Source organism: Mastigoproctus giganteus, chromosome 8 (assembly GCF_048544385.1).
Source record: "Mastigoproctus giganteus isolate SK-2022 chromosome 8, ASM4854438v1, whole genome shotgun sequence".
In the NCBI taxonomy this organism is placed as follows: domain Eukaryota; kingdom Metazoa; phylum Arthropoda; class Arachnida; order Uropygi; family Thelyphonidae; genus Mastigoproctus; species Mastigoproctus giganteus.
Window position 1 is genome coordinate 110,326,746 of NC_143582.1, and position 16,129 is coordinate 110,342,874.

General features: G+C 37.7%; 1 protein-coding gene across 2 annotated transcripts in view; it reads right to left on the reverse strand.

Moving 5' to 3' along the window:
* LOC150081768 (Ig-like and fibronectin type-III domain-containing protein 2) overlaps positions 1–16,129 on the reverse strand; it is a 550,711-nt gene that overhangs the window by 271,695 nt on the left and 262,887 nt on the right. For both annotated transcript variants that reach the window (XM_090378862.1, XM_090378863.1), the window contains exon 14: positions 3,602–3,791. In XM_090378862.1, coding sequence (XP_090234988.1) covers positions 3,602–3,791 — 190 coding nt within the window. The remainder of the gene's footprint in view (positions 1–3,601; positions 3,792–16,129) is intronic.

The following is a 16,129-nucleotide window of genomic DNA, read 5'->3' on the forward strand; positions in this document are numbered from 1 at the left end:
GCCCATAATGCCACAATGCTCCAGTTTGTATGGGGGGGGGGGAATTGTTATGTGCAACAGAATCAAAAGCTTTTCTGAAATTAAGTATTTATGATGTCAAAATTATTTTTTTTTCACTCAGTTCCTTTGTTACTGTGTTACAGTATCCAATCAGATTGTTCAGAAAAATATTGCCCCTTAACAAATCCATGCTGTAATTGTAGTATAACTGCATTCCTATCTAGATGGTATTGCATTACTTTTTCAAACCAGTGATCCCTTTATTTTTCCTGGAAGAGATGTCAAGTTAAAAGGTCAGTACAGGTAATCCTCGTATAACATGCTTATTAGGTTCCTGTAAAATGTTGTGTTGTGTGAAACTGATGGACTAGGAAAAATTACAAAAAGGGGGGGTCAGTTCCAAAAGCTAAAAAAAATACACTATTTTATTAACAAAATGTTAACAAAACTAACAAAAATACACCATTCTAGATTTCATGTACCTTCTGCTCTCTTTAAAAAATCAATAATCTGGGTTTGTTTGCATTTGCTTGATAAATCCTTATGAATTACATCATATGGAACTAAGCATTTTTGAAGCTCCCTTTTGAACTTTGGGCTCCTTTCATTCGAGAATCTGCATTCAAAAAATATGACTAATTGCTCGGCTAACTTTATGCTTCCCCTTTGCTTTTTTAGTGTAAAATTTGGTAGTTTAGAATTTTCATCTGCGATACCATCATCTGTATTGATTTGATTTTACCTCTGATGCCATTTGCACCAAATCCGCTTCTTTTTCTACCAGTAATTCTTGAACGTCTTTGGTAATCATATCTTTTTTTTAATTTTTTTAGGCGCATCGCTGACTAAGGCCATGTTACTCTGTGTATATTGTCTATAAATTGCATGTGTCCTGAGGTCGATTTTCTGTTTTGCTCGACAAAAAACCTGAGTTTCTGGGAGAAAAAACCATGCTGCCCTCACCCAAGTAACTCAGTCGTGTTGTGAAAAAAAAAAAACAAAAAAATTCCTCCCTTCATCGAAGGGATTCGAACTTGGGTCTTTTCCAGCTAGTGTGGGGAGGAGGATGATTCTGTCAACTGTGTTACCCACAGGGGCTTCAGTAGTTATATCATCAAAACCTTCCCCTCCTACCAATTCCTCATGTGTGAATGCAAAATACTTCAGTTTGTCAGAAACCTGAGCAGGATCATGAACAGTTAAATCATTCGTATCTAGTGGACCAATGTGATTCCCTTCCTTCCTAGTGTTCACATAAGTAAAGAAGTTTTTGCTGTCTTATCTTTGCCTTAGCCTCCTTGTATTAGATTGCCTAACCACTTTTGTGACTTGATTGCAGACTAGTTTATATCTACTGTATGCTTTTTTATCACCTGATAAAATATGCATTATGCATATGATAAAAATATTTATATGCATCTACTGCATTTTACTTCTCTACCACAAGTCTTATCGGTACATCTGATGATTTAAAAAGCCTAGTAGCTGCTATGATTAAGTCCCTAAATGCTTCTCATTTAAAATTTGCAGTTAAACTTTAGTCAGATCAACTTCATCAGTTGATGAAGCCAACTCATGAGTAACTGTGTCAAAATAGCTTACTAAATTAGGACTTCACATTATTCGAATATGGATTCACATTATTCAAAGAATAATTTTTTCATGAATGTTTTTTATTTACCTTCTGTAAAGAAATACTTGAAGAAAACAATCTTACAGAAAAGGCTATTCTCTTTTGGGATAATGCTCCTTCATATCCCAATTGTAAGAAACAAATGGACACCAAGGCCATGTTTTACCACCAAATGTAATCTTTGATCCAACCTATAGATCAAGGATTTCTATAATATCTAAAAAGACAGCACAGGCTAAAATTTTTTTTTAGTTCAATTTTGGATAAAACAGAAGACATATAGCTCTAATAGGATCACCAAAGTCATCAACGTCAAAGATATGTTTTCAATATAGCACTAGTATGGAACAAAATTCCAAATTCAACATTTACCAAATCTTGAAAACGATACTAACAAAAGTTACAGTGAATCGTTAAATGTTGATGACTTTTAATCATTCTTGTCTCCAAGATTCATTAAAAGTTATCAATAAAGATGTGTTTATAATATAGCACTAACATGGAACAAAATTCCAAGTTCAATATTAAATCTAGGAGACACAATGCAAATAAATGTAATGAACTCCAAGCAGATAACGAGTACAGAGAAGGACAACAAGATTAGTGAATTGAACAAAGGGGTGCTCTTACGAAGAAAGGCTTAAGTTTTGCAAATTACAGTGTCTGGAGACTAGGCACCAGCGAGGTGATCTGATAGAGGTGTTTAAAGCCTTGAATGGTTTGAGCATGCTCAATGCTGATGGGATTCTTCCTCTCGCTCAGAATAATCACCTGAGAGGGCATAAATTCAAATTGAGGAAAGACAGATGTAGAATAGACGTGCGGAAATTTGCCTTTAGCCAGCGGGTGGTTGGTTGGTGGAACAGACTTCCATCCCTTGTCGTGGAAGTTGATAGCCTAAATAAGTTTAAGGCTCAGCTGGACAGGTATTTCGAACGAACAGAGGGGTGAAGTGGAGTGGGTTTTTTTTTTTTTTTGGCTGATGCTGCATAAGCTTGCTTTCTTGCATCAAATGCCTCTACTAATGCTAATGCTAATGCTAATAATAAATGAACAGCATAGCTTATTAAATGATTTCAGGCAAACTGAAAATTCCAAAGATTTGCAGCAAGAAAACATAAAACATTGGACTAATAATAATGTTTTCCAACAAAAAAAAAAAAGAAAAAGAAAAGAGATTTGTTGGTAAATGAAATTATGGACAGTGCAGAAATCATACATACATATCAGGATGGAAACAGATAAAACATGACGAATAGATTGAATCAAATCCAGAGCCAAAAATTTCTCATACAGCCACCGGCCAAAAACACTTTAGATACAACTTTACATTATATTGAACAATAGCCTGGTTCAACAGTCAGCAATGTGACATTTATATATATAAAATAAAAAAAAAAAAACATGGAGAGATCATGCTACAAAACATCACATTTCAAATGTCTAAACAGATGAAAATTACTGAATTTTAAATGAATGTATATGCATATGTTTTAAATTGAAAATAAAATTCTTAAGGTACATACATGCTTTTAGTTGACCGACCAACTACAAGTCTCAATCACATCAGATAAGAGGGCTTCTACTGTACTTTCTCTCAATGTAAGAAACACTTGTAAAAAATGCAGTATTTTTTGTGTTTCCCAAACTGTATATGGCCACTAAAAATTTAATGGATTTCAAATCCCAAGGTTTGCTGGATTTGGGAGACTTGAATGTATTAATATTCTAAGAATTAACATTTGTATTGATTGATTTATTGTAAACTCCACTGACCTGATGGTCGTGGCAGAGTATAAACAAGAACTTTTCAGGGTTCAAAATCTACAGCATCATAGCAGTTATTTTCAGAAACAAAATACTTTATTTGTAATTTTTTTTAAGAGATAAAAGAATGATATTTGCCCAAGTTGCAATAACCCATCCAGATGATTAGATTTTTAATGTAACTAAACTTTATACACTTACATCATATGAACAAAGAGGGAGACAGTGATCCCTTAATCCTGCTGAAATACAACATGCGGTTTCATTGTAACCATTCTGTTTTTTACCAACCATAATATTCTTTTCCACCTTTGGAACAGTGACAAAGAGTGTTCGAACTGAAGGAGGACTAGTACCATATGGATTAACAGCTACCACATAAGTCTCATACCTAATAACAAAGAAAAAACTATACAGTTATTATGCAATCATCAATGGTAAAAGAAATTATATGTACATATGCCTTCATGTACTAATCCCTAAATATTGCTAGTATTTTCTTCATGTGAATATCCTCTATGCTCATCAATTTATCAATTACATATATATACACTATATTGTCAAAAATAACTGGATCTGCACGTTTCTAAAAAACTTCTGTTGATACAATATCTAATAACACATTGACCCACTTCTGGCCTTAATTACTGTAACCTGATCAGCAGACTCCACAACAAGTTTTGATAATAGGGAGTGGTATTTTGTTCTATTCCACCTTAACACAGTGGTCAATTCAGTGACTGATTGTGGGCATACTTGTCTGGACTAAAATTCCAATTCAGCCCAATGGGCTCAATCAGGTTAAGGACTCTGGGTAGTTTAATGAAGCTTTTGCATGTCCAATATTCAAATTAAGTCACTATAGGCTGTGCAGCATGACATGGTACACTGCAATACTGAAACAGAAAAGGGGCCCCTCCCTGAACTATGGCCACCATGTAAAAAGCCAGAATTGTCCAGAATGATGGACCACGTGGCATTTATTATTCCAGGAATGACAACTGATGATCCAAGTCCAAACCATGACAAACAACCCTATATGGTGAGAGCGCTTCCAGTAAACTTCAGAGTTAGGAAGGTACACACACTCTGGTAAATAATATTCTCATCTGTCAGACTCAAACATGGCCATCAGCAGAAAACTATGTACTGTGATTCTTCACTCCACAGCTTTACAATGTTGTAGAGACCAATTATTATTATTATTATTATTGCTCATATTATTATTTCTCCCTGATTGGAGGTTTTACCTCGTGACGACATTTCTACCAAGTACACAGGATGGTGGTTGTTATGTCTGGTGTTACTGTTGGTCGAGGAACTCTCTGACTATCCTGCAGGTGTTCAGGATTGTGACTTTCTGGAGCTCCTTGTAGGTGTTCACTGGGAGACCTATTGCTGCTAGGCTGTTATGTAGGGTCTTTGGCACCATACCTCTAGTTGATACGATGATCGGGATGGTCGTTACTTGTTACATATGCCACATCTCTTTGATCTCCTGTCAGGTTCGTGTACATCCTGATTTTTTTCCCATGGGTTTTCTGCAGGTTGTCACTGTTGGGTACCTCTAAGTCAATCAGATAGGTAGCCTTTTTCTTCTTGTCCACAAGGGTTATGTCCAGTCTGTTGTGCGAGATTTTCTTATCCGTTATTACGGCACGGTCTCAGTACAGCTTGTGGGTTGGGGTCTCTAGTACTGCCTGGAGTTCATACTTGTAGTATGGTACACTTTCTTCGATTGTTTCTGATGTATTATCCTGGCTACCTGGTCGTGTCTATGAGTGTACTCAGTCTGGGTGATCACCTTGCACCCTGCGGTGATGTGTTGGATTGTTTCTGAGGCCAGGTGGCATCGTCAACATGTGTCATTGAACACTCTGGGCTCCTTGGCAATGTATTTACTGTAGTTCCTGGTATTGATTACTTGGTCTTGGATGGCGAGCATGAATCCTTCAGTCTCTGGGAAGAGCCATGCACTGGAAGCAATTTTATCTATGTGATCTTGATGGAGATCATTGTATTGTCTGTCATGGAGTGTCTTCTCTACCCATCTTTCTAGCTTTGTTTGTACCTCCTGGTTGGGGGGGGATTCCTCACTTAGGTTGAGTGGGGTTATTATTATTATTATTAGCCATATGGTGCAAGGAAGCCTGAAGCTTTGGCTGCACTAGCCAAAAAAAAATTTCTAAGTTACTCTGAGAGAGAGAGAGAGAGAGAGAGAGAGAGAGAGAGAGAGAGAGAGAGAGAGAGAGAGAGAGAACAAACAAGAGTAAGAAGTAGAAGGGAATCACCAAGGAAAGAGAAGAATGATGATATCCAGCTCAGGATCCTGGGTGTGCAAAGCCCATACTCACCAGATGTGAGTCCCTGGGGTTAGTATGATGGGAGTATACCAGGAAAATGAACATTGTGCATTGTGAGGTTTGGTTGTGTGTGTGCTGCAGTTCTTCTTTAAAATACAATTACATGCAGCTCCCTATATATTACCCTTGCACTAATATTGGTTCCTGTGACCTCCTCCTGAACTACTGTCTGACAGTATTCAGTAAGGAGTGAAAGGATGATGGGTGAAAGGAAGGGCGACTACGATGGACTGAGACAGTATTTAAATTCTATACAGTGGGACCAACTGATGATGTTACCAACAGCAAATTCAAAATGGGAAGCATTCAAAGAACTTATCTAGGAAGCTACTAGGCTTTACATACCAACTAAGAAATATTGTTCAAGGTTTAGGCCAAAATGGATGTCAGATGAACTAATGAGGCATATGGCAGAGAAGAAAAATGCATGGGATACTTACAAATTAACACATGACACAGAAGCCTATGATAGATACAAGTTGATATGCAACCAAGTTACAAAGGAGGTTAGGCAGGTGAAGGCAGATTACGAGAAATCTTTGGCAAGGGATGCAAAGAAAACCAGCAAAGAGTTCTTTACTTATGTAAACTCTAGAAGGAAGGGGATGAATCAGATTGGTCCACTTGATATTGATGGGTCAACTGTTGATGATCCTGCTCAGGTAGCTAACAAACTAAATGAATATTTTGCATCGACATTCACACATGAGGAGTTATTCAGCAAGGGGAATGCCAGAGGTGTATTCAACTCTAGCAGTAAGCTACAGAATCTTGAAATAACTGGGAGTAAAGTGGAGGAAAAAACTGTTGAAGATAAACACAAGAAAGGCACCCGGGGTGGATGGGATCTATCCAGTTATATTAAAGTAAAGTAAAAAAAAAGGAGGCAGCAAAGGGCAAAGGTATATTAAAGGAGGTATATTAAAAGTATATTAAAGGTATATTAAAAGTATATTAAAGGAGGCAGCAAAGGAAGTAAGCAAACCCTTAGCCATAATTATGAGAGCTTCCTTGGACTCAGGGGAGGTACCCATAGACTGGAAATGTGCAAATGTGACCCCAATTCACAAAGGAGGATCAAAGGCTGACACAAGTAATTATAGACCTGTGAGCTTAACTTCTGTTCCAGGAAAATTAATGGAGGCACTGGTTAAAGAAGCACTGCAGGATCATTTAGACAAGACTTCAGTTATAGCTCAGACACAGCATGGTTTTGTTAAGGGGAAGTCTTGCCTGACCAACTTGATTGGATACTATGATGCAGTCACAAAAGAACTGGATGCAGGGAATAACTTTGATATTATATACTTGGATCTTAGAAAGGCTTTTGATACTGTTGCACATGGAAGACTGCTACACAAATTGGAGCAGTGTGACATTGGAGGCAAATTGCTGCTATGGATAAAGGGGTGGTTGAGGGGGAGAAGACAGAGAGTGGTAATCAATGGACACTGCTCATCGTGGACTAATGTTATTAGTGGAGTCCCTCAGGGCTCAGTTTTGGGTCCATTATTGTTTTCGGTGTTTATAAATGATATTGATGATGGTATATCAAGCTTAATGTCCAAGTTTGCAGATGATACCAAGGTTGGCAGGGTTGTCAAGGACATTACTGACACTATGCTGCTGCAACAGGATCTGGAAAGGTTGAGCAGATGGGCTGAGAGGTGGCAAATGAAGTTTAACATTGACAAATGTAAAGTACTACACATGGGAAACAGCAACCCCAGAGCAATGTATCAACTCTGTGGTACTACACTGACAGTGGTAGAGAATGAAAGGGACTTGGGGGTGGTTGTGCAGGCAGATATGAAGTTCTCTGAGCAGTGCAGACGGGCTACAAGAGTAGCTTATGGAGTATTGTCAATGATATACAGGAATTTTTCCAGCAGGGATAAGGAGGTGATTATTCCATTGTATAAGGCAATGGTCAGGCCACACCTAGAGTACTGTATACAGGTCTGGAGGCCTCATTTCAAGAAGGATGTAGAGCTGATGGAACGAGTACAGAGAAGGGCAACAAGATTAGTGAATGGAACAAAGGGGTGCTCTTACGAAGAAAGGCTTAAGTTTTGCAAATTACAGTGTCTGGAGACTAAGCACCAGCGAGGTGATATGATAGAGGTGTATAAAGCCTTGAATGGTTTAAGCATGCTCAATGCTGATGGGATTCTTCCTCTAGCTCAGAAAAATCACCTGAGAGGGCATAAATTCAAATTGAGGAAAGACAGATGTAGGATAGATGTGCAAAAATTGCCTTTAGCCAGCGGGTGGTTGGTTGGTGGAACAGACTCCCATCCCTTGTGGTGGAGGTTGATAGCCTAAATAAGTTTAAGGCTCAGCTGGACAGGTATTTTGAACGAACAGAGGGGTGAAGCGGAAGTGGTTTTTTTTTTTTTTTTTGGCTGATGCAGCATAAGCTTGCTTTCTTGCATCAAATGCCTCTACTAATGCTAATGCTAATGATTGCCTACCAGTCTCTTTCTGCCAGTTTCTATAGTATACCCAAATATTAACATTAGCATTAGCATTAGTAGAGGCATACAATGCAAGAAAGCAAGCTTATGCAGCATCAGCCAAAAAAAAAAAAAAAAACCCCTCCCATTTCAACCCTCCATTCATTCCAAATGCCTGTTCAGCTCAGCCTTAAATTTATTTAGACTATTAGCTTCCACAACAAAAGATCGAAGCCTGGCTGTCCCACCAATCAACTACCCGCTGGCTAAATGCAAATTTTCACCCATCTATTCTACAACTATCTTTCCTAAATTTGAAACTGTGCCCCCTCAGGTTCTTAGTCTGAGCAAGACGAAGAATCCCATCAGCATTCAGCTTGCTCAACCCATTCAAAGCCTTATACACCTCCATCAGATCATCTCGCAGATGCCTACTCTCCAGGCACTGCAATTTGCAGAACTTAAGCCTTTCTTGGTAAGAGCACCTCTTGGTTCCCCTCACTAATCTTGTTGCCCTTCTTTGTATTCGTTCTAGCAACTCTACATCCTTCCTAAAATGAGGCCTCCAGACCCGTACACAGTACTCTAGGTGTGGCCTGACCATTCCCTTGTATAATGGGATTATCACCTCCCTGTCCCTGCTAGCAAAATTCCTATATATCATTGACAAGACTCCATGACCTGCCCTGGCAGCCTGTCTACACTGCTCAGCAAACTTCATATTTAACTGCACAATTATCCCCAGGTCTTTTTCACTTTCCGCTTCCCTGAGTGTAGTACCACCCAGTTGGTATGTTTCTCTTCGGTTATTGCTACCCATATGCAGTACTTTGCATTTGTCAATGTTAAACTCCAGTTACCACTTCTCAGCCCATTTTCCCAACTTATCTAGATCCAGCTGGAGTAGCATACTGTCATTACTGTTGTTAACAATCCTGCCAACTTTGTATCATCTGCAAACTTGGACATCAAATCTGATATATCTTCATCAATATTATTGATAAATATACAAAACAACAATGGGCCTAACACCGAACCCTGGGGAACTTCACTAATAACATTTGTTCACGAAGAGCTGTGTCCATTGATTACCACTCTCTGTTGTCTCCCACTCAACCATCCATTTATCCATTGTAGCAGCTTACACTTGATGCCATATCTCTCCAATTTGTACAGCAGTCTTCCATGTGCAACAGTATCAAAAGCTTTCCTGAAATCCAAGTATATGATATCAAAATTATTTTTGGCATTCAGTTCCTTTGTGACCACATCATAGTAACCAATCAATTTGGTCAGACAAGACCTCCCTTCGACAAACCCATGCTGTGTCTTAACTATTATTGCAGTCTTGTCTAGATGATCCTGCAATACTTCTTTAACCAGTGATTCCATTATTTTCCCCGGAACACAAGTTAAACTAACAAGTCTGTAGTTACTTATGTCACCTTCTGAACCTCCTTTGTGAATTGGTGATATATTTGCACACCTCCACTCTATGGGGACCTCTCCTGGGTCCAAGGAAGCTCTCATAATTATGACTAAGGGTTTGCTTACTTCCTTTGCTTCCTCCTTTAATATAACTGGATAGATCCCGTCCACCCCAGGTGCTTTCCTTATGTTTAACTTCAACAATTTCTCGTCCTCTTTGCTCTCAGTTATTACAAAATCACTTAGCTCCCTGTTAGCATTTGATAAACTTCTAGCACTCCCCTCATTGAATAACTCCTCATGTGTGAATGTAGATGCAAAATACTCATTCAGTTTATCAGCTACCTGAGCATAATCATCAATATTCAACCCCTATATGTTAAGTGGTCCAATCTGATTCATCCCTTTCCTTCTAGAGTTTACATAAGTAAAGAACTCCTTGCTGTTTTACTTTGCATCCTTTGCTAAAGATTTCTCGTAATCTGCCTTTGACTGCTTAACCTCCTTTGTGACTTGATTACAGACAAGTTTATACTTATCAGGCTTTTGTATCACCTGATACTTTATATGCATCCCATATATTCTTCTTCTCTGTCGCTAGCCTCATTAATTCATCTGAAATCCATTTAGGCCTGAACCTTGAACAGTATTTCTTAGTTGGAATGAAAAGCCTAGTAGCCTCCAAAATTAAGTCCCTGAAGGCTTCCCATTTAGAATTCACTGTTGGTAACATTGTCAGTTGATCCCACTGTATGGAATTTAAATACTGTCTCAGACCTCTGAGTCAACTTTACGAAAGCAAAAGCCCTTCCCTTTAGCCTTGATTGGTTACATCTTTAAATAATTCCCACATCAATACATTGTGATCACTGTCGCCCAGTGGTTCCTTTATCTGCAGATTCTTAATGCATGAAGAATCACTACTGATAATCAGATCAAGAGTATTACTCCCTCTGGTTGCCTCCCGAGCATGTTGCTGTAGAAAACAGTCATCCAATAAATCCACAAAAGTCTTGCTAGTGTGTGAGTGACCAAAGCACAAGTTCCAGTCAATATCTGGAAAGTTAAAATCTCCCATTATAAGACATTCTGATTTAGTGGCCCACTCATTTCTCTGCACAATTGCTCATTAGGCCTATAACACACACCTATTCTCATTTTTCCTTTCCCAGTGCTTATTTCACACCAAACAGACTCAACACTGCATTATCCACCAAAATCAATTGGATGCATTTCCTTAGATTTTATGTGTTTCTTAACTAACAGCATAACCCCATCCTCCCTTCCTATACACATTGTACTCCCCAAATTCCAACTCTGCACTGCCTATATCTCTGTGACACCATGTCTCTGATAACCCAACAATATCTGCCTTTGATGTTTTTACTAGCACTTCAAGCTCATCAAATTTATTAACTATACTGCTAGCATTAGTGTACATGCAAGTATACATGCACCTGTTCCTGCTCCTAGCCACCCTAACACAGCCCCTGTATTTACTTGTTCCACCATGACTCCCAGCAGTCCTGGAAATCACCATTTCCTTGCTTTCCAGTCTGCTGCCCATTCTAATAGAAGCAGTGCAAGAATCACTTTTGCCTCTGCTTGCGGCCACTGTTAACCTTTTAGTCTGTGTATCCCCCACATGCTACCAGTTTTCCAACCCACCTAACACTGCCTCGATAGTATCAGCAAATATTCTTGCACCCTTTCTATTTAAGTGTGTCCCATCCCTGTAGAAGCAGTCTCTCCTGTCAACAAGCACAGGTCAGGCTGAAAAAAATTCTACCCCTTAAGCCTTGCACAGTCTCTCCAGGGCGGAAATGATTGACAAGGCTCTAACCCCGTCTCCCTGACAATAGTCACCAACAATAACTAGTTCCTTTGGGACCAGTGCATTCTGCCTTGGAGGTTGCCTCTGTGTTGCTTGATGCACAGGAGTGAGCTCTGCATTGAGCTGGGCAGCTGTATATTTCCCAACTATAGTAGTAGCATCATGTTTCCATTTGGTGATTATGTCAGCCACCATTGATTAAGGGCATTGCAGTTTTGCTGCAATGGTATGAACAGATTGATTGCTAATGTGGCATCATATGACAACTTTCCATTGGAGAATCTCAATGCCTTGACCAATATACTTAGTTCATTGATCTACTCACTTCTCATGTGAACCAGCTGCATTTATACCTATATGGATGGTGGTTGTAGTTCTTGTTATCACCTATGGAGCCAGTGCATGGTTCACCCACTCAGCCATAGTATATGATTTACGTTAACGAATCAGTTATTTAAAAAAATAATAAATAAATAAAGTGCTATATCAATTTAAAAAAAACAAAACAAAACAGGGCATCTGGTCATAGTTAAACGAAAATAGAATGGTGATATTGGTCAAAGGACATCCGTGCAGGGCATTTCCTTGCACGGATGTCCTTGCAAGGACATCCGTGCAAGGAAATGCCCTGGTTCTACAAGGGTCCACCTTGGGTCCATGGGAACATGATTTTTATCTGCCAGCAGCCTACATACCTGACCTACAGTCATTTGTTCATCAACTAGGAGACTTTTAGCACTGTTATCAGCAGAGAATGCTTTAATAAAGAGCTGTATAATATAAAAGATAATTTTAAGAAGAAGCCTGAAACATTTCATTATAAATGGCTTTATAACAGATACTGGAATATTTTTCCCAAATCTTGGGGATTTTCCAGATTTTTTTGGCAATACAATGTACCTTTTTTTCTGACACAATTCATTCTCTCTCTCTCTCTCTCTGTCATTAGGAAAAACAACAAACAAAAACTGTTCCTTAAATATAGTGAGAAAGAGTAATTAATTCTAGAATTACTATAAATATAAATACTAAGTAAGAATTGCTATAAATATAAACACCAAGTAAGAATTATTATAAAGTAAGAATTACTATAAATACTAAGCATAAATTACTGAACAAAAAGACATTTAAACATAAGCTGTGAGCCAAAATTGTTAATTTATTAAGTATTGCAACACGTTTCCATACATAGGAAGTAGCACTGCCATGATTTTTTCATTTAGTCATTATGTCAGTCACCAAAATGACTGTAGTTTCCAGTGTCTAAAATAAATCTTATTTGGATATTAGGAGACATAGCTGCTTCATGAGACATGCAATTTCCTTAACAGACTTGATAAAAATCATCCCCAAAAGCCAATAGTGAAATGTCATTGTAATAGAGAAGGATTGTGCAGTGGTTGAATAAGGGCTATTTCACTTACACCACAATTTTAAATAACTGAAGTGTGTGGAAACATGGTTCAATACCCAATAAACTAATAATTTTAGCTCATAACTTATGCAGAGTTATTTGTCATTTTCTCAGTAATTTGTACTTAATATTTATACAAATAAAAACCATTCCATTTTTTATTTAAACATGGTAAGGAAAATGTAAAACCATTTTTGTGTATGGCATTAATTTGCTTTTACAGAGAGTGCAAAATCACTATTGCCTGGACTTAATTATCTCTAAGTCTCATGGTCTGACAATAAGGAAACCACAATGGAGACTCTGGAGCTGACCAAGTGTACTGAGGAAAAGGTTTATAAACCAGAGTAATTTTCAATACAAATGAGACCAGTGTGTGTGTGTGTGTGTGTGTGTGTGTGTGTGTGTGTGCGTGCGTGCGCACGCGCGCTGAAAGAAAATCCTAATAAAAAATATATTTCCAAAGAAGAAAGAATTGTTCCGGGTCTTAAGGTTGGAAAAAAAAAAAAAAAAACAATCCTTTTCATTTATAGAATGTCAAGAAATTTTATGGTAAAACTAATGCTCATTTGCTGAGCTTTGAATTTCCACACCCCAAAGGGCAAGGAAAAAATCAGTTTTATAATTTTTTTGGTGGATAACTGTGTGCATGTCTGGAAGCTGTTTTTCAGATTTTTGGAATGGTTCCTTGATTTTGTGTATGAAAGCATAGTGCCTTCTTTTGATCCTAAGATTATCCACAAGATACCTAAAGAAGTCAAGAACTTGCATACCCACATGTGGATGCTGACATTTGTCTTCCAGAACTAAGTCACTCCTTCAGCCTATTGCACTATTGTTTCGTAGCAATAATTCTATTGCTAATATTATATTATTGCCCCTTTAAAAGCACTTAAAGGCAAGAATTTAAAATTTAAGCATATATTTTGGGAAACTGAAAAGTTTCGTATTTACAATAAATAAAATCAGATGACTTATTGGCATAACTGTATGCTGTCTCCCAAAGTGGAGAGCACTAGCAAAAGAATGATGTTAAACCTAAAAGATCTGTTTTATGTTCAACTTCCTAATGGAACAGGACAGACTAGTGTTAGTAATGGCAAATGATGCAAGAAAAAAAGGTTATTCAGCATCAGCAGAAAAAGAAACTTTCCACATCATTTGTCCATTGATCATAATAATTTGTATAATTCTTCCTTAAATTTATTCAAACTACCTACCCACCTACCTATCTCCATAAAGGCAGATGGAAGTGATTGTTCCAACAATCAACTACCTAGCTGACAGAAAATTCCAGTGCATCTATCCTGTAATAACTCTTCTTCAATCTAAATTTATGACCCCTCAGGTGTGTTATCTGAGCAAGAGTTAAAGGATGCCATCAGCACTAAGCTTACTTAATACATACAAAACCTTAAGCATATCAATCAGATCATTTTACAGACAGGGACTCTAGAAGTATATCAAATTTTCTAACAGAAACTAAATGCTTTTGTGATAAAATTGAGAGAAAATAAATTGTTGAAACCAAAAGTAAATAAAACACCAGGGCTGTAGGATCTATCCATTTATATTAAGAGAGGCAGCAAAAGAGGTAGCAAACTTTTAGCCATAATCAGGAGAGTAGCTTTGGATTCAGGAGGGAAGGGAGTGTTCCAATGGATTGGAGATTTGTGAAGTGAATAATTATGGACCTGTAAGCTTGACTTCTGTTCCAGCAAAAGTAATGAGTTGCTGGTTAAAGAAATGCAATTTAACTAGTAACTGTGCTTTCTTTAACTAGAGTGCAATTATACTGCTCTTACAGCATGAATGTGTTAAGGGGCGATCTCGGCTGACCAATTTGATTAGCTACTTTGATGCAGTAAGAAAGGAACTAGATTAAAAAAATAATTTTTCCACCATATACTTAGATTTCGGAAAAGCTTTTGATACTGTTCCACTTGAAAGCTAATGACGTCCTGCTCCAATTGGTTCCTGATGTACAAATTGGGGCAGTATGCCATTAGGGTCAAGGTATTGCTGTAGATAAAGGGATGGTTGAGTGGGAAAAGACAAAGAGTAATTATCAATGGGCATTGCTCTTCATGAACTAATGTTATTAGTTCACCAGGGTCCATTGCTGGGCTTACTGTAATTTTCAATGTTTATTAATGATATTGATGACTTATCAGGCTAAATATCTAACACCTTAACACCTTGCTAACAAAAGTTAGCAAGGTGTTAATGACAGTAATCAGGGTATACTAGTGTAACAAGACCTGGAAAAATTAGGCAGATGGGCTGAGAAGTGTCAAGTGAAGTTTTATAATGATAAATGAAAGGTACAAAGTACTGCCAATGGATATCAGTAATCTCAGAATAATATACCAACTGTGTGGTGCTACTACTCAAAGCAGTACAGAATGAAAAAGACCAGGACAGTAATTATGCAGTCAGATATGAAATTCTGTGAGCAGTGCAGATGGGCTGCTAGGACAGATTGCATGGTTTTGTCAATGATATAAAGGAATTTTGCCAGCAGGGATATGGGGATAATTATTCTTCTTTATAAGGCAATGGTTATGCTACATCTCAAATATTGTATACATCTGTATACTTTATATAGGTCTGGAAGCCTTATTTGAGAAAGGATGTGGATTTGTTGGAATGGTGCAGGAAAGTGTAATGAGTTTAGTGAGAAGTACTCTTACTAATAAAGACTACAGTTCTGGAAATTGCACCATCTGGAAACTAGGTGCCTATATAATGATCTTGTTTGGTTTTGTTCATAAATCTAGCAACCTACTGGACCAATGTAATTCATCCCTTTCCTTCTAGTTTTAACAAAAGTGAAGAAATCTTTGCTACTTTTCTTTGCATTCTAGAATTCTTTGCCAGAGAATTCTAGTATTCTGCCTTAGCTTGCCTAACCCTATTTCATGGGGGGGGGGGGTCGAGCAGACTAGTTTATACTTACTGTACATTTCAGTAAAATCCAAGTATTTAGATTTCACTGAAATGAGCAAGTAATGGTTTCCCATTACTTGCTCAATGGAGAGAGTTGCTAGTTTTCAATGACCATTTCTCAATCAAATATTTATTTTTAGCTTATTTTTAAATTTAGCTAGTTATTTTGTAATTTAAGACTTATTATTCATACTGCTATTGTATTGGTGTTTTGGCACAAATATCATAACTAGTAGTATAGTGGAATAATTAGGTTTTAACTGTTATAAATAAATAGTTCAAAGG